We start from the raw sequence: 19,620 nt of genomic DNA on the forward strand, positions 1-19,620 counted from the left end.
AAAAGCAGTATGCTATAAGCCCTGGGGCTCCAACAGGGAAAATAGCTCAGTGAGGAAAGGAAAAAAGGAAAATAAAATATTCTAAGAAGAGTAACCACAATAAATATCTCCTATATAAACTATAAAAACTTTAACAAAACAAAAGGAAGAGAAATAAGATAGGAGAGTGTGCTCGAGTGTACCCTCAAGCAAGAGAACTCTAACCCAAGACAGTGAAAGGCCATGGTACAGAGGCTATGGCACTACCCAAGACTAGAGAACAGTGGTTTGATTTTGGAGTGTCCTTCTCCTAGAAGAGCTGCTTACCATAGCTAAAGAGTCTCTTCTACCCTTACCAAGAGGAAAGTGGCACTGAACAATTACAGTGCAATAACCCCTTGGGTGATGAAGAGTTGTTTGGTAATCTGTGTTGTCAGGTGTATGAGGATAGAGGAGAATATGAGAAGAATATGCCAGACTATTCAGTGTGTATGTAGGCAAAGGGAAAATGAACCGTAACCAGAGAGGAGGATCCAATGTAGTACTGTCTGGCCAGTCAAAAGACCCCATAACTCTCTAGCGGTAGTATCTCAACGGGTGGCTGGTGCCCTGGCCAACAGGCTCTTGTTACCTGGCAGCGCCCTTCTGGAGTTCCTGTTCAAGCGCGTCAACGCGCCAGCACGCTTCCACTTCACACCGCGCCGCCCAGGAGACACCTAAGCTAGCGCACGGGCGCTCACAGGCACCCCTGGGCTCTCCTTGCGCGCCAGCGATCTTCTAAGCGCCCGCGCGATTCTTCGCCTGCGCGCAAGCATTTTCAACGCTCCAACGCTTCAATCATCGTAGGTTTCCTACGCGCCCACGCGTTTACTCTCCTGTACGTGATCGGTCGCTACACGTCACCGCTCGCCATTGCTTGCCAACGCGCCATCGCTCGTCAACACGCCATCGCTCGCCAAGACGCGCCATCGCTCGTCAGCGCGCCATCGGTCTCCCGGCCGCCTGCGCTCGCCCTTACGACTGCGCGCCCGCGCACATGCGCACCCATGTTCACCCGCACGTGAACCAACGGTTTTCCACGAGCTATCGCTCGCCAAGAGGCGCCATCGCTGTCGTCGACGCGCCATTGCTAGCTTACGCGCCATCGGTCTCCCGGCCGCCTGTGCTCGCCCTTACTACCGCGAGCCCGCGCACATGCGCACCCATGTTCGCTCATGTGCGAACCAACGCAATTCCCGTCGGGTTTCGCAACATGGGCAACTTGGCGAGTTTTCTGGAGCGCGTACTTCCAGATCATTGTCGGCACGATCTCTCACCTGTAGACGCAAAGCAGCGCACGTGCAGGAGCGGGAAGAAGCTTCAGAGAGGTCTGGGCAACATTCTTCTCCTTCTTTTCAGGCAGGCCCCATCATCTCTACTCCTCAGGATCGTCCGATCCCCTTCCCTCCAGCGGGAGTCGCTGACACTGCGTCTGTCAGCCGTCAGCAGAGGAGGTACTTCGAGATCATTGGGGAACCTGGTTTAGCCCTTCCTCTCCACCATTCCGTGGAAGGGGCTTACCAGGGAATTTTTCTCTCGAGAAATTCTCCGCCCGGCAGGTGACATTCTTGACTTCGGAGATCTTAAGCCAGGAGAAAGCCGCAAAGTGTGCCATGCAGGCCACTTCGTGGCTAGTCGTCTGGCTTGGATTTCTGGGCATCCTGTTGCGATCCGAGAATTTGTCCAAGGAGAGCTCCAGGAAGGTCATGGAAACTTTCCTCCTCTCGGGCACGAGCACCATCGTTTATCGGCTCACCAAGTTTTGAACTTGTGGGCAAACTCGATGTTGAAGCATTGAGATGCAGTGACCGAGAGGTTCCTCTCGGAAGTCCCAACCATGGATGTCGTCAAGCTCAGACACACTTCCATCCTTGGAAAGACCTTGTTTTGAGCCCAAGGACGGGGAACGGACAGCTGAGAGGTGGAGAAAGTCGAATCACGATTCGCTTCTCCAAAGGCGCTTACATCCAGACCCTACTAGCCTCCAGCGCCTCAACAACAACAGCCTCGTCAGCTTAGGACATCGGAACCGGCCCCGACAGCTAAGACAAGGTGTCTAAACAGCAGCCCCCTCCTGTCAGAGACAAGAAGGGCGGGAAGTCCTCCTGGGGAGGCAATAATCCTAGAAGGAGCGGCCGAGGCCGCAAACGCTAGGATTAGCAACCCCCCTGCATGGTCCCCAGTAAGGGGATGCCTAAAGTTGTGCGTTCAGGTGGCAGCAACTCGGGGCCGATTCCTGCACGATCTCCGTGATCAGCCAAGGATATCGCGTCCCGTTCTTTACATCTCTACCTCCACTGACAGCGAATCCAGTGTCGCTGAGCTCCTATGCCATGAGATCGGCAAAGGGGCTAGCCCTTCGGGCAGAAGTCGAGACCATGCTCTAGAAGGATGTTCTCCAAAAGGTCATCGACGGCTCCCCCCCCCCGGCTTCTTCAGTCGACTCTTTCTTGTAAGAAAGCGTTTGAAGGCTGGAGACCTGTCATCGACCTCTCAGCCCTGAACAAGTTTGTCGAACAAACTTCGTTCAGCGTGGAACAGCAGAGTCGATCAGGTTTGTAGTGAGACCACAAGACTTCACTGGATCTGAAAGACGGGTACTTCCAGATCCCAATCCATCCGTCTTCCAGGAAGTACTTGAAAGTCAGCCTAGATATACCAGTTGAAGGTGCTGGGTTTCGATCTCTCCTCAGCACCGCAGGTGTTCACTAGAATGTACACCCTGATATCTTCAGGGCCACACAGGAGCGGCATCCGTCTCCTTCGCTTTCTGGATGACTGGCTAACCTAGGCAGTCTCGGAACCGACCCTTCTTCGACACCGAGTCAAGCTTCTGGGACTTTGCCAAGATTTAGGGATCATGGTAATTCTCGAGAAGTCTTCTCTGCTTCCATCTCAACAACTGGGATATCTAGGCATGATATTAGACTCCAATCTCCAAGCCTTCCCATCAGATGACAGGATAGCAAGGCTGAGGAGAGTCGCAGAACCTTTCCTCAGACGAGGAGAGCTTCCAGCCTAATCTTGGTTACGCCCTCCTAGGTCACCTTTCCTCCTTGACCAGGCTAGTTCCAAACGGCCGCCTCAGGATGAGATCCCTGCATTGGCGGCCCAAGTCCCGGTGGAATCAAGGCAACGATTCCCCGGACATTCTGGTCCCTTTGGGACCTGCGGAACGAATGGACCGGCAGTGGTAGTTGACCTACGGAAACCTTTGCAAGGAAATGGATCTTCTCGTCCTTCCCCCGCTTTTGATGCTGTTCTCGGACTCGTCAGAAGAAGGGGGGGGAGGCTATGTTCTGAATCAGGCCTATGGTCAGAACCAGAAGGGTACCTCCACATCAATCTGCTAGGAAAGAAGGCCGTATTCTGGCCCTTCAACACTTCCAACAGACCCTGGCGAGTCACTCTGTGAACGACAACTCCACGGTAGTGGCTTTTTTCAACAAGCAGGGAGGTACCTTTTCATAACAGCTTTCTCATCTTGCAGTAGAGATACTGAGATGAACCGAAGTCCACTCAATACCCTATCGGCTCGCTTCATTCCGGGCAAAGGAATGTGCTCTCCGACAGTCTGAGCAAGGGCCTCACAGATAGAGAGTACCGAGTGGTGTTCGGCCCCCCCTGGTAGCTGACAAGTCCTGACCTTGTGGACCTGTTTGTGACAGCCTTGAATTTCAAGCTGCCACTGTACTACTCCCCAGTCCCAGACCCCAAGGCACTCTGGCAAGATGCCTTCCTACAACGGTGGGACAACATCGACGTCTACGTCTTCCCACCGTTATGTCTGTTGAGAAGGGGGCTCAACTAGACCAGACTATCGGTCAACCTGTTGATGACTCTGATAGCTCCACTGCGGCATCATGCAGAGTGGTTCCTGGAACTTCTGCATCTCCTGACGGAACTCCTGAGAGAGCTTCCCCCACGACACGAGCTACTCAAACAACCACACTGCAACATCGACCACAAGCCGTAGCATCGCTTCGGCTTCACGCCTGGAGACCATCCAGCGTCTCCTCACAGAGAGAGGCATTCCGCAACAAGTTGCGGAGCGGATGTTTCGACACCTGCGAAAGTCATCCGCAGGGGTCTACCAGGCAGAGTGAAGAGTCTTCTGTGGTTGGTGTCGTGGGAGAGGTACCTCTCCCCTTGATGCTTCTATTCCAGCAATAGCGGAGTTATTGTATATCGGCGGGAGGAAATGCGCCTTTCGCTCTCGGCGGTGGAAGCCTATCGCTCAGCCTTAAGCCTGGCTTTCAGGCTGAAAGGAATAGACATTTCCTCCTCGCTGGATCTTTCTTCACTCATACAAAACTACGAACTTACCTGCCCCCAGTTGGAAGTGAGACCTCCTCCATGGAACATGGTTCGAGCTCTTAAGAGATCTCCTTGCGAACCATTACGCCAGGCTTCTGATCGTCACCTGTCTTGGAAGACGGTGCTCCTGCTCGCTCTGGCCTCGGCCAAGCGTGTCAGCGAACTTCATGGTCTCTCATACGACGTCGCCCATTCAAGAGGATAGGTGGAGGTAACGTTCAGGTTCGTCCCTGAGTTGGTTACTAAACTCAAAATCTTGGAGTCCCGGACCTTCGGTTCGACTCCTTCAGGATTTCGAGTCTCCGTTCTGTAACAGATGACCCAGACCTTCTCCTACTATGCCCAGTAAGGAGGCGGAGGGGTTATCTTAAAGAACAGCTGCAGTTCGTCCTCACGTGCCAGCCCTGTTTGGGAGCACAGGATGGACGGAGAGGAGGGTCATCAAGAATGCCTTTTCAGCCTTGATTCAAAGGGTCATCCAACACGCCCTGAATCCAGACCCTCCTCCGTCACGTCGCCTTAGAGCACACGATGTCAGAGGCATCGCAACGTCCCTGACCTTCAAGAGGAACTACTCTGTGATGCAGGTGCTACAAGCTGGAGTCTGGAAGCGTCAAACGACCTTCACAGCCCACTACCTGCAAGACGTGACCCACAGGAGCCTCGATACATTTTCTATCTGCCCTGTGGTGGCTACACAACAGCTGGTCTAACCTCAGGCTCCTTAATGGACAGGTAGCAGAAGGTTGAGGGCATTGTTACCCGGTTTTAGACTGCATGAATGGAAGAAGTATGTCTGGCCCTTACTTCTTTCTTCATCCTCCCCTCTCTTGGGGAAAGCAGCATCCTGGGTTCTCTTCATGCTGACCTCAAACCTCTGCAGGTAAACCATGCCTCCTTGTGTTCCTAGTATTAAGTTAATAGTCGCGTCCCCCATACCCTGACAAGGTGGTATTGGGAACGTCCTAGCCTAGAATTCCAGCTAAAAGACTTCAGGTCGACTTCCTAGGACAAGTCACACTTCTTCCCTCCATACACAAGCTTATGTAGGCCGCACGTCAAGAAACTTGCGAGGTGCAGGGACTCTTTTTCTCGAGTGCTGCTCACTCGGATTCTGAGTCCCCGGGTAAGCCAAAGCCAGTAAGGCTGGGGACTTTCCACCCTACCTAAGGGTAAGTCACCGTATGTAAATAGCGTGGTTTGTATTTCGGTTACGGAACAAATGACAAATTCGGAGATAATTTGTATTTTTCCTAACCATACAAACATTAGCTATTTACTCATATTTGCCCGCCAGCCCTGTCCCCCAAGATAAGTCCTACCTCTAAGTGAAGTGAGGCAGCTCACCAGTGTGTGGGGGGGATGGGTAGCTAGCTACCGCTCCCCTACCCCCGTGCTAACCCTCGTTAAAATCTAATGGCTCGTCATTTCAGCTACGCTGAAAGTAATACCCTATGTAAATAGCTAAGGTTTGTATGGTTAGGAAAAATACAAATTATCTCCGAATTTGTCATATTACTTCCAAATCTGTTATTTTTATGATCTTTAAATAATTTGCACAATTCTCTTGTGTTCTTTATAAGCTTTATTTTGTTCAACATTGTATGATGTCCTTTCCAAAGAAATTCTAAGTTATTTTCTCTTTCAGAAAATCTCAGACCAGCAAGTTCTCACTTTCATACTTCGTCATCTTTAAGCCGTGATTATTATGAAGTCTTAGGTGTTCCTCGTAATGCATCTGTTAAGGAAATTAAAAAGGCATACTATCAGTTAGCAAAGAAATACCATCCAGATGTTAATAAAGATGATCCAACTTCCCAGAAAAAGTTTACTGAAGTATCAGAAGCTTATGAGGTAAGTTTTTTCATTTTAATAATCATGGATTAATTTTTATAATTTTTTTCCTTTAGCAAGTCTCTGGCAGTAAATGATGAGTTTCAGTGTTATAATATTGGTCTGTTCTGGTAGATATACACACCTTAATCCTTTACATTGGAGAAGGATATCTTCGAAGCTGGAATATATAGCACTTAAAATTTTTAACGAGGTGTAAACAATTGGCCGGCAGTTACCGAACGGGAGAAGGAAGGTCCCGCGACCCTGCTTGCTCATTGAATTGTCACTTTGATATTACCTGTCAGGAAGAGATGTTCTTGCTGGTTGAAAGTTTTTGGTAGACTTTTTCTAATATTCAATTTTTTCTTTTTTTCAATGTATTTGTAACTTTGATTGGACTTCAGGGAGGAGGCCTGCTGAGATAGAGAAGTGCCCATGGTGTCTGGCAGGACTTGCGGCACCTTTATAAGTGTTATGGAGATGGATCCTCACCTGTTGTCTCTTGCCTGCAAAGGATACTCTTGTAGTCAGGCCTCCTCATGTGAAGAGTGTTAGGAGTGGATACACCCTCCCGGTAGATATACGTCAGGAGGAAGGAAGATAAGTCTGAGGGATCCTTTGTACTCAGGCTCGTCCTCAAGGTCGAAGTCTCGACTTTTTTCTCTTAACCCCTGTACTCTTCCCTCCAACCCTTCATGAGGCTCCTCTTGAGGCTGTTGGGAGAAAAGTGGTGATCCTTTAATCTTAGGACAAACTTTGAGGCAGGGAGACCTCCCCATTTCCACTAGCGAAAACAAAGAAGGATTGGCTCTATCTCGGGAGGAGTCTTCTGCTCCCTTTCAGGAAGACGATGCTTTACACTTGTTGTCGCCCTCCTTAGGCCTTGAGGGTCCCCCTTCTAAGGAGTGACTATGTGGAAGTTCACATTGCATTTCCAACTGTCTCTAGCTGATCTTCATACATGAAGAAATATGAGACGTTAAAATTGTCTCATTCGAGAACTATAAGTTTTCAATATTAAACTTACCCGATAATCATGTAGCTGTCAACTCCGTTGCCCGACAGAATTCTATGGAGGGATACGCCAGCTATCACAATACTAGAAGGGGGTGTACTTACCAGTGCCACCTGTGGCCAGGTACTATAGTACTTCTTGTTGACACCTCCTCAATTTTTCCTCTGTCGTGCTTCCGGCGACGTTCTGGGATACGCTTATGATCTTCGAGTATTTTCACGGCTAATTGGTGAAGTATTCTCTCAGATTTCGGCTGTCGCTTTACTGGAAACCTTCTTATATTAGCTTAGATAGCTTTTATATAGTCCTGATTAACGGTTAACGATCTTTTGCTTGATTTTGGAACCCCCCTTGGCTAACTCTTTGGATTCAAGATGTCTGACATTTCGCAAGCCCCCACCCATAGACGATGTAGGTCTTGTAATAGGCGTATTCCGAAGGCCTCGGTAGATCCTCACACCGCTTGTTCTGACTGTAGGGACAGGCCCTGTCAGTTAGAAAATCGATGTGAGGAATGCGCCGGACTTTCGGAACTTGAATTTGTCCGTCTTTTGAAATATTCAACTAAGTTAGAGAGAGGTAGAGTTAGGAGGAGTTCTTCTCACTCTTCACTTTTTTCCTCACCTCATGATCCCCTACCTTTTCCTACCCCTGTAGTGGCTACCCCCGAACCTACTATTTGCCCTCAGCCTGATATGTCTGTTGTTTTGCGTGCTATTCAGGCATTAGGCGATAAAGTAGAGTCAGTGGTAAGTGATCACAAGTCTCTTATGGCCGAGGTCAAGGAGCTGAAGGTCAAGAGTGCAGTGGGTGGGATTAGTGCCAGTGCTGTGACGAGTGCTAGTGTCAGTGCAGTGCCAAGTGCTAGTGTCAGTGTCAGTGTGGTGCGTGAGGATACTTCTATGCGTGCCTGTCGTCCTCCCAGTCCGGGACCTCTTGCAAGCTCCCAAGCCCAGGGGAGAAGCAATGTCGAAGGGCTAAAGGGTTCGGCAGGCCTTGATCGGCGCACTGAAGTATCCTCGGTGGTTGCGGGCGTGTCTTCCAAAGACCGTCACTCCCACCTGCAGACGATTGAGCCCGTCTTCTTCTCGTCCGCTGATCAATTGTCAGGGAAGAAACGTTGGACTCATGTCTCTAGACCACTCAAACGCAGAGTCCAGTCCGCGAGTGCTCAGCCAGGCTGCAGTCATTGGCTCAGCTCTGACTCGCCGCAGTCATCAGTCGACTGCACTCCGCCCAAGAGGAGTAAGGTTCTGCCACAACAGAGCTCGACTGTTAAGGCTTTACCTCAGCCTACTGTAGTTTCTGCCGACCCCAAGTGGACTCTACTACAGTCCATGCAAGCACAGCTTTCGGACTTGATGCGTGAGTGTCGGGCTGAGAGTGTTGCGCCTCCGCCTCCGCCTGCACTCCCTCCGCCTGCGCTCGCTCCGCCTGATCGCAGTACCACCTGCCAGGCGTACGATGTTGAGCCACGTTCTGAGTTTGCTGTTCCTAGTGGTGTTCAGCCTCCGCCTTCCTTAAGGCAACCTTTACAATGGGATCAGGAGGATTATACCTCTCTTCCTCCGCCTCCACTTGCTGCTCCACCAGTGATGCAACACTCGGTTGAGGTACAACAACCTCTCCCGTCCATGAGTCAGTCTCCTCAGCTCTCGCTGCAGCGAGCTCAACCCTCCATAAGGCAAGCACCACAACACCTTAGCCTTGCGCCTCAGGAGCCTCAGCTTGCGAGACATTTACCTTGTTCTGCGCAGCCTCTACCTCATCGCGCTCCGCTCACAACGCAGGAACAGGAACTTGCTACTCCGCTTCCGCCAACCGCTCAGCAAGCGCAACCCATGGGTTCAACCACTCATGCCAGGAGTCAGCCTCCTCCACCCATGCGCCTTCCTTCTGCTTCGTCTTTTGTTCAGCCTTTGCAGTCTGAGCCTCAGGTTTTCCCTCAACAGATACTTGAAGAGGAAACCACTAATATTGTTCCTACTCGTTCTGACTCTGCTGTTCAGCATTCTTGTCCGATCTCTTCGCTACACTCTGGTGATGAGGCTTCTGATGATGAGGCGGCACACCTGGATCCCTCGTCAGACGTGGATGAATCCAATCCTTCTCCACAGTCTATTGACTTTCGTAAGGTCTTGGCTCTGCTTAGGGAGGTTTACCCAGACCACTTTGTCTCTGCTATTCCCCGCTCTCCACCATCTGAGTTTTCGCTGGGCATACAGCATGCTAAGTCCACCTATACTAAGCTAGTCCTAGCAAGGTCCTCTAAGAGAGCGTTAAGGATCTTAGGGGAGTGGCTGCAGACTAAGCAACACCTTGGCAAAACTTCTTTCATGTTTCCTCCGACTAAGCTCACTTCGAAAGCGAGCGTTTGGTATGCCACAGGAGAAGCACCAGGCTTGGGAGTACCTGCCTCTGCCCAGGCTGACTTCTCAAGTCTGGTAGACTCGCCTCGGAGAACTGCAATGAGGCGCTCTAAGGTTTGCTGGACCTTCTCAGACCTTGATCACTTCCTGAAGGGAGTATTTAGAGCATTTGAGATGTTCAACTTTCTAGACTGGTGCCTGGGGGCCCTCAGCAAGAAGACCTCCCCTGCGGACAAGGATTCTGCCATGCTATTAATGTCATGCATGGATAAGGCCATTAGAGATGGATCTGGTGAGCTTGCGTCTTTGTTTGTATCAGGGGTTCTGAAGAAAAGGGAACAGCTGTGTACCTTCCTTTCCTCCAGCATTACACCTTGTCAAAGGTCACAACTCCTTTTTGCTCCGCTCTCGAAGTTCCTCTTCCCCGAAGAGCTGGTTAAGGACTTGTCTGCTGCCCTGATACAAAAGGACACACACGATCTTGTAGCTTCATCGGCTCGTAAGTCTAAGGTTGCTACCTCAGTCCCCAGGACTTATCGCTCCCCAGTGGCTGATACCCCTCTACGAGGTTCATACCGCCCTTTCGTGGTAGAGCCCCCAGCCGAGGAAGCTCCCGTCCAGACTCTTCCAGGAGCAAGTCTAGGAAAGGCTCCAAGACCTCTAAAGGAAAAAACTGACTCTCCGCATCTCCAGACAGCAGTAGGAGCCAGACTCAAGATCTTCTGGTAAGCCTGGGAAAAGAGAGGTGCAGACGCCCAGTCTGTCAGTTGGCTGAGGGAGGGTTACAGGATTCCATTCTGCCTCAAACCACCTCTGACCACATCTTCCATCAACCTCTCTCCCAACTACAAAGAAGAGGACAAGAGGCTAGCATTGCACCAGGAGGTGTCGCTACTTGTGCAGAAGAAGGCAGTGGTTATAGTCCGGGACCATCAATCCCCGGGCTTCTACAACCGTCTCTTTCTAGTGGCCAAGAAGACAGGAGGTTGGAGACCGGTGCTGGACGTCAGCGCGCTCAACGCGTATGTCACCAAGCAGACGTTCACGATGGAGACGACGAAGTCGGTCCTAGCAGCGGTCAGGCAGGAGGACTGGATGGTCTCGTTGGACTTGAAAGATGCCTACTTTCACGTTCCTATTCATCCAGACTCCCAACCTTTCCTGAGATTCGTTTTTGGAAAGGTTGTCTACCAATTCCAAGCCCTGTGTTTTGGCCTAAGCACAGCTCCTATGGTGTTCACTCATCTGATGAGGAATATAGCAAAATTCCTCCACTTATCGGACATCAGAGCCTCCCTCTACTTAGACGACTGGCTGTTGAGAGCCTCCACGAGTCGTCGCTGTCTGGAGAGTCTCAACTGGACTTTGGACTTAATCAGAGAACTGGGTCTGTTAGTCAACATAGAAAAGTCTCAGCTCATTCCCTCCCAATCCGTTGTGTACCTGGGAATGGAGATTCGGAGTCAGGATTTTCGGGCTTTTCCATCGGCCCCCAGGATAAGCCAAGCCCTAGAGTGCATCATGAGCATGCTGAAGAGGAGCAGTTGCTCGGTGAGACAGTGGATGAGTCTCACAGGGACCCTTTCATCACTGGCCCTGTTCGTCGAACTAGGGAGACTCCACCTCCGCCCTCTTCAATTCCATCTTGCAGCTCATTGGGACAAGGGTTCGACTCTCGAAGCAGTCTCTATCCCAATCACCCAAGAGATGAAGACCACTCTCTTGTGGTGGAAGAACAATCTCCTTCTCAGGGAGGGCCTATCGTTGGCTATTCAGACCCCCAATCTTCATCTCTTCTCAGATGCATCGGACTCGGGCTGGGGTGCGACCTTGAACGGACGGGAATGCTCGGGAACGTGGAACGAGGAACAGGGAATGCTCCACATCAACTGCAAGGAGCTACTAGCAGTTCATTTAGCCCTGCTGAACTTCAAGTCCCTCCTGCTAGGCAAAGTGGTGGAGGTGAACTCAGACAACACCACAGCCTTGGCTTACATCTCCAAGCAAGGAGGGACCCATTCGAGGAGCCTATACGAGATCGCAAGGGACCTCCTCATTTGGTCAAGAGGTCTAAACCTCACTCTGGTCACGAGGTTCATTCAGGGCAATATGAACGTCTCAGCAGATCGCCTAAGCAGAAGGAATCAGGTCATTCCCACGGAATGGACCCTCCACAAGAGTGTGTGCAACAGACTTTGGACCTTGTGGGGTCAACCTACCTTAGACCTGTTTGCCACCTCCATAACCAAGAGACTTCCGCTGTACTGTTCCCCTGTTCCAGACCCTGCAGCAGTTCATGTGGATGCTTTTCTACTGAACTGGTCCCATCTCGACCTTTACGCATTCCCACCGTTCAAGATAATAAACAAAGTTCTGCAGAAATTCATCTCGCACGAAGGGACACGGCTGACGCTGGTTGCTCCCCTTTGGCCTGCAAGAGAATGGTTCACAGAGGTACTTCAATGGCTAGTCGACATCCCCAGGACTCTACCTCTAAGAGTGGACCTTCTACGTCAACCTCACGTAGACAGGTTGCACCCAAACCTCCACGCTCTTCGGCTGACTGCCTTCAGACTGTCGAAAGATTCGCTAGAGCTAGAGGCTTTTCGAAGGAGGCAGCCAGTGCGATTGCCAGAGCAAGAAGGGTTTCCTCTCGTAGAGTCTACCAATCTAAGTGGGAAGTCTTCCGGAGCTGGTGTAGAGCCAATTCAATATCCTCTACCAATACCTCTGTGACCCAAATAGCTGACTTCCTTCTACATCTTAGGAATGAGAGATCCCTTTCAGCCCCTACGATTAAAGGGTATAGGAGTATGTTGGCTTCAGTTCTCCGCCACAGAGGTTTGGACCTTTCTTCCAACAAGGACCTTCAAGACATCCTTAAGTCTTTTGAGACATCTAAAGAGCGTCGTCTATCCACTCCAGGCTGGAACCTAGACGTAGTCTTAAGGTTCCTTATGTCACCTAGGTTCGAACCTCTCCAGTCAGCTTCCTTCAAGGACCTTACCCTCAAGACTCTTTTTCTCGTCTGCCTTGCAACAGCTAAGAGAGTCAGTGAGGTTCATGCCTTCAGCAAGAACATTGGTTTCACGACCGAATCTGCAACATGTTCTTTTCAGCTCGGATTCCTAGCAAAGAACGAACTTCCTTCACGTCCTTGGCCTAGATCGTTTGAAATACCTAGCCTCTCCAACATGGTAGGTAACGAACTAGAGAGAGTTCTTTGCCCTGTCAGAGCTCTCAAGTATTATCTTAAGAGGTCTAAACCTATTCGAGGACAGTCAGAAGCCTTATGGTGTGCCATCAAGAAACCTTCAAGGCCCATGTCCAAGAACGGGGTTTCGTATTATATAAGGCTTCTGATTAGAGAAGCCCATTCTCACTTAAAGGAGGAAGACCTTGCATTACTGAAGGTAAGGACCCACGAAGTAAGAGCCGTAGCTACTTCGATGGCCTTTAATAAAAACCGTTCTCTGCAGAGCATAATGGATGCAACCTATTGGAGGAGCAAGTCAGTGTTTGCATCATTTTATCTTAAAGATGTCCAGTCTCTTTACGAGAACTGCTACACCCTGGGACCATTCGTAGCAGCGAGTGCAGTAGTAGGTGAGGGCTCAGCCACTACATTCCCTTAATCCCATAACCTTTTTTAACCTTTCTCTTGAATGCTTTTATTGTTGTTTTTATGGTTGTTACGGTAGGCTAAGAAGCCTTCCGCATCCTTTTGATTTGGCGGGTGGTCTATTCATTCTTGAGAAGCGCCTGGGTTAGAGGTTTTGTAGAGGTCCTTTAGTAGGGGTTGCAACCCTATATACTTTAGCACCTTTGGGTTGATTCAGCCTCCAAGAGGAACGCTGCGCTCAGTAAGGAAGACGAACTTAAAAAAGAGGCAGAGTAACGGTTCAATTCGACTTCCTTACCAGGTACTTATTATTTCATTGTTATTTGAGATAACTGTTATATGAAATATGGGATACTTAGCTATCCTTTAATCTTGTACACTGGTTTTCACCCACCCCCCTGGGTGTGAATCAGCTACATGATTATCGGGTAAGTTTAATATTGAAAAATGTTATTTTTATTAGTAAAATAAATTTTTGAATATACTTACCCGATAATCATGATTTAATCGACCCTCCCTTCCTCCCCATAGAGAACCAGTGGACCGAGGAAAAATTGAGGAGGTGTCAACAAGAAGTACTATAGTACCTGGCCACAGGTGGCGCTGGTAAGTACACCCCCTTCTAGTATTGTGATAGCTGGCGTATCCCTCCATAGAATTCTGTCGGGCAACGGAGTTGACAGCTACATGATTATCGGGTAAGTATATTCAAAAATTTATTTTACTAATAAAAATAACATATTTCTAACAATGGGATTTGAGGATGCCGGTACATATTTTTAAAAAAAAATTTGCGGATACAAGTGTGGATGCTGATATGAATCTTTTACATTAGTGGAGTAAGATGAAAGAAAATAAACAAGAATGGAGGAAAAGTACGGGAGAAGGTTTAAAAGCAATGCAGCTAAGAACTGAAGGGACTGAAGACGTTTTTTATGCTAAAATTGAACTGCTTAAGTTGCACTGATGGCACTATCCCCTATAGGGAGGGAGAGGGAGAGGAGATTACAACTGCTCTGAATTATATCTATCTACCATGGCACTTCCTCCAATTTTGGGAGGTAGTCGACATAAAAAACAAAATAAAAGGGATTTTTTTCTCAATGTTCCTCTTTGCCTGATGAGGGACTCAGCCAAATTGTTGGCACTGCTAGGGTTCCACAGCACACCCTCCCTCGTCTTTCACCTAAAATGAAGCTTCATATGCTGACTCCCCTACTGCTGCTGCCTTAGCAGGGAGCAGCAGGGCCTAATGAGACTGAATAACAATTGCTCGCCTTTCATTTCTATTCATAGCACGCTCTTTTACTTCTGTCACCTAGGGCTTTCTTCACTCTATCCAACCACCAAAACCTTGGCTTTCCTCTTGTAATTCTCCCATCAACTCAAGCGTTACATCATCTTTGCATAACTACGTTATTCATCAAAGAATCTCTGAGCTTCTGCAGTCAACTTTCCTGTAGAAGTCTTCAGTATTCGACCTCTCCTCCTGGAAGAAGTTTGTTTAACAAACTCCGTTCAACATGGAGATGGCAGACACGGTTAAACAAGCAGTAAGACCACAGGACGTGCATGCTGGACCCCTAGGACACATACTTCTAGTTACCAGTATATCCGTCATCAAGGAAGTACAGTATCTAAGGATCATACAGGTAATACCAGTTCAAGGTGCAGTGGTTCGGTTTTTCGACATCACCTAAGATTTTCACGAGAGTTTTTAACCCTAGTGTTAACCTGGGCATCCGTCATCCTAGGACTCCAGGATGACTGACTGATCCTAGGAGACTCGGTGGCTTCCCTTCTTCAACACCGAGACAAACTCCTTGAATTTGTTGCGATCTGAGGATTGTGGTAAATCCCAGAAAGTAATCCCTGCTTCCTTATTGGAGAGAGGCACTGTATTCCTAGGCATGATCATCGACATCAGCCTGCAGAAAGTCTTCCCTCAGATGACAAAATCCAGAGGCGAAAGAGAGTGGCAAGTCTCTTCCTTCAATGAGACACCCTCCCAGTGGTTACGTCTCATAGGTCACCGTTTGACTCTGGTTCGTCTAGTCTGCAATGGACTCTTACGAATCCAATACAGTGTCTTCAGTGGGAGACAAAATCCAGGAGTTCAGCACGAGGAATCTATCGGTGCTCTGGTACTTATGGGACTTGATCAGAAGATAGACCTAAGATGGTGGGTCACTGACAAGAATCTCCGCCGAGGGGTCGACCTCCTCGCCCTTTTCCCGTAATTTCAGATGCTTCAAAAGAAGGAGTGGGGCCGGCCACATGCTGTACCACACGGCCTCCAGTCTCTGATCATACTCTGAAAGATACCGTCACATAAATCTCCTAGAGATTAGGGCACCCTTCCTACCCTTACAGCAGTTCCATCAGTTCCAGTCGGGTCACTCGGTAGTGACGAGTGATAACACATTGGTAGTGGCTCAAGTAGAACAAATAAGGCAGTACTGCACCTTTTCCCAACACCTTTGCCATCTAGCATTGGAAATGCTAAGATGGGCGGAAGACAACTCGGTATCCCTATCAGCTATCTTCATTATGGACTAAAGGAATATGCTTGTGGACAACTGAGCAGAGTGACTCGGATAGTGGCCTCTGAGTGGTCTTTGAATCCTCCAGTAGCCAACAAAGTCCCGACTTTGTGAGGTTCCCTGATAGTGGACCTGTTCATGATGTCCTTCTGAACAATAGGCTTCTGCTCAACTGTTCAACAGTCCCTGATTCCCAGGCCCAATGGCAGGATGCATTCCAGCAACAGTTTGACAACATCGACCTTTACGCGTTTCCCCCGTTCTGCTTGATGAGAAGGGTGCTCAACAAGGCAGGATCATCCACAAACCTAGCAATGACCCTCATAGCTCTGTTATGGCATCATGCAGAATGGTTCCTGGACCTTCTTCAACTGCTGACGAGAGTCCCAAGAGAACTCGCTCCACGTCACGATCTGCTCAGACAACCACACGTGAACATCTTCCACAAAGCCACAGGATCCACGATTTCTCCTTACACAGATGGGCTTTTCGCAGCAAGTTGTGAATAGGATGTTCCGGATACCTCTAGATATCTTCAGCTGCCATTTACCAGGCTAAGTGGACTGCCTTCTGTGGTTGGTGTCATGGATGGGGTCTCTCTCCCCTCAATGTCACTTTCCAGCAATTACGGAGGTCCTTGGATACCTTTGGGAGAAAAACCTCCTCTCGGTCTCAATGGTGAAAAGCTACTGCTTGGCCTTGAGCCTCACTTTTAGGCTGAAAGGAGTTAACATTTCCTCTTCATTGGTATCGTCTCTTCTCATACAGAGTTTTTAGCCTACCTCTCCTTAGTTGGAATTTATATATCCTCCATGGAGTGTGGTTCGCGTCCTTTGGTCCCTGAAGAGTGCCCCTTACGATTCAGGATGCCAAGCATCAGATCTTCACTTGACCTGGAAGGTGGTCTTCCTGCTCACTTTAGCTTTTGCTAACAGAACTCCTTGGTCTTTCCTGCAATGTCTTCCATTCAAGGCGGTGGAGAGTTAATAGCCTGCTTGACTTCATTCCTGGGTGTGTCTCTAGTCCTAAAATCTGGCAGCAACAGATCCCAGATTCTAACCCTTCCGGATTGGAAGTCTTCATAACATGACCAATGATCCAGATCAACCGCTAATTGCCAGGGAGGAGCTTGAGGTGCTACCTCAAGAGAAGAGTTGCAGCACATTTCTAGAGCTCAGGGCAGGTCATGAGAAGGATCACCAAGAACACTTTCTCTTCTTGGATTCGAAAGGTAATAGATCGGGCATAGAATCTTGATCCTTCTCCTCACCCAAGGAGACCTAGAGCGCATGACGTTAGGGTCATAAGTACGTCACTAGTGTTGAAGAAGAATTACTCTTGTGCCGCAGGTCCTACAATCAGGTGTGTAGAAGTGTCAAACAACCTTCACTGCCTGCTTCCTGCAAGACATGACCCACAGGAACATGGAGACATTCTCCATTGGCCCTGTGGTGGCTACACAACAAATGGTTTAAACACCCCAAGCTCCTTGATGGACAACTAGCAGATGGTGGAAGGCAAAGTTTACCCGGGATTAAGTTTGCGATGAATGTCTGAGGAACAGCATCTACAGTATTATGCAAGCTGACTTCCGCTGTTTGCAATTTGCAGGTAAAACTATTTCCCATGTGTGTTCTGGTATAAAATATGCATACTTGTTTCGTCCCCATACCCCTTAGCGAGGTGGGATTGGTTAACTTTTATCATTGATTCAAAGAACCCTACGTTTTGAAGAATTCTTAGTTAGACTAGTTACACTTCTAGTATCACACAATCACACAGATTGCATAGGCCGCTAACCGTGCTTTGCATGGAATTTAGTGAGGTGTTAGGATTTCTTCCTGTTAATTGCGGAGCACGTATGGGAAAACCCTGGGTCAAAACCAGTCAGTTGGTTTGGTCTTCGACCCACCTAAAGGGTGAGTCTTCCCTAATAAAGAGCGTAAGGTTTGTATTTTGGTGTCGAAGGAAATTACAAATTTTGAAGTAATTTGTATTTTTCCTAACCATACAAACCAGTAGCTCTATACACAGTGGCCCGCCATCACCTATCCCCCTCTTAGTCCTTCCTGCAAGCAAAAGTGGCAGTAGTACACAGGTGTGTGTGTGTGTGTGTGAACGGGGGTAGTCAGTACTACCCCCCGCTAACTAGCGGTGGGGTAGTTACACCTTACTAAAAGTCTTCAGGCTAGTTAGTATACTCCCTAATAATGAGCTACAGGTTTGTATGGTTAGGAAAAGTACAAATTACTTCCAAATTTGTAATTTTTCAGTTGATTATATTCTACTAACACAGTAATCTGGACATTAAAGGTTAAGAGGAAAGGAAAGTTTTTATTTAGAGAACAATAACACTACTGTATATCATTTTCCATGAAATGTTGAAAGCTAATTTTTTTTACAAGAATATGCATGGTTTTTCAGTTAGACTTTTATTTTTAAGACTCAATATTATATCCATACATGAATGCTCAAAGTTTTTTTTATTGGGTTGTAGGTCTTAAGTGATGAAGAAAAACGTCGACAGTATGACACCATGGGTCAAACAGCAGAGCAGATGGGAAGAGCTGGAGGAATGGGTGGAGCTGGAGGTCCATTCCAAGGGGGCTGGAATTACCAGACAACCATAGATCCTGAAGAACTGTTTAGGAAGATTTTTGGTGATTTTAGAAGAGGTGGTATAGACTTTGGAGAGGAAGATTTTGCAGAGTCTAGGTTTGGATTTGGATCTGCTCAAGAGGTAAGTAAAATCATGACCTAAGGGTAAAATTTTATGTTGAAATGGAGACGGAAATATGTTTTTCAAAATGAATTATGTCGTGTAAATATGACCAGTGTTAGTTGCTCCGTAACTGGAATATAAACCTACGCTATTTATAGGGGTATTATTTTTGGCGAAGCTGAAAGGACGAGCCATTAGAACTTAGCGAGGGTCAACTACCCATCCCGCTAGTTAGCAGGGGCCTAGGGGGTGTAGCTAGCTACACCCTTCACTCATACTGCGGTGACTGTGCTTCTCTTTACTTTTGGCTTGGATGACAAACGATGGGTGCCGCTATTCCTCCTCCCATTTTTGGACTGCCATTATTCTGTTTATTCTTTTTCTTTTCAGCATTTGTGTGTGTGTTGACTTCTTCCTGGACCATGCATACCTGCCCTGGCCCTGAGGACTGCACCTGCAGCATCTTTATGTCTGCTGAGGACACGGATCCTCACAGCTTGTGCCCGGTCTGCGGGGGTCAACTGTGTGATGAGTTAAACAAGTGTAATAAGTGCCGGGAGTGGTCTGCCTCACAACGAGAAAGGTATGTGCGACGGCGTAAGAAGTCTAAGCGAGACTCTTCTCCTTAGAAGGTTACTTTGAAGAAGAAGAAACCCAAGGCTGCTTCTGCTTCCCGACCTTCCTCCAAAGCTCCTGTTTGTTCAGCCTCCTCGAGGGAACCGTTGAGTAGTTCAGCTTAACTCATGGACAACCTTGGTCTTCGAGAGACGGTGTTACTTCGCCTAGCATAGTGGCCCTGCCTCTCTCCCTGGTGGGGACCATGTCACTTTCTCCCTTGTTTCAGGTTTGGCCATCCTAGGTGTTATCGGATTCCACCCTCTAAGGAGGCCCTGCTGCAGCTGCTACACCGGGGTGCTGGTTTGCAGAGCTCCTCGACTTCGCAGGTGGATCCTTTGGGCCTTGTCGACATTGTAGTGTCGGAGGACTCGCCTGCTGCCCTGCGGGCCGACGTTTCTGCCTCTTCTGATTCTTCCGCCTTTGCCAAAGACTGTGTTTCCCCCTTGGCTGACCATCCTATGGGGAAGGAGCGAAGTCCCAGGCATGTCTCTCCTGCGAGTGTTTCTCTCTTCCGAGGAAGTTCACTCATATAGAGTCTCCTCTTCGAAGGACTGCTGCTG

General features: G+C 48.6%; 1 protein-coding gene across 2 annotated transcripts in view; it reads left to right on the plus strand.

Annotated features, from left to right (window-relative positions):
- Window positions 1-19,620, plus strand: part of LOC137645706 (protein tumorous imaginal discs, mitochondrial) — a 176,428-nt gene that overhangs the window by 41,666 nt on the left and 115,142 nt on the right. For both annotated transcript variants that reach the window (XM_068378565.1, XM_068378566.1), the window contains exons 2-3: window positions 5,984-6,189; window positions 18,218-18,460. In XM_068378565.1, the coding sequence (XP_068234666.1) occupies window positions 5,984-6,189; window positions 18,218-18,460 (449 nt within the window). The remainder of the gene's footprint in view (window positions 1-5,983; window positions 6,190-18,217; window positions 18,461-19,620) is intronic.

Source organism: Palaemon carinicauda, chromosome 8 (assembly GCF_036898095.1).
Source record: "Palaemon carinicauda isolate YSFRI2023 chromosome 8, ASM3689809v2, whole genome shotgun sequence".
In the NCBI taxonomy this organism is placed as follows: domain Eukaryota; kingdom Metazoa; phylum Arthropoda; class Malacostraca; order Decapoda; family Palaemonidae; genus Palaemon; species Palaemon carinicauda.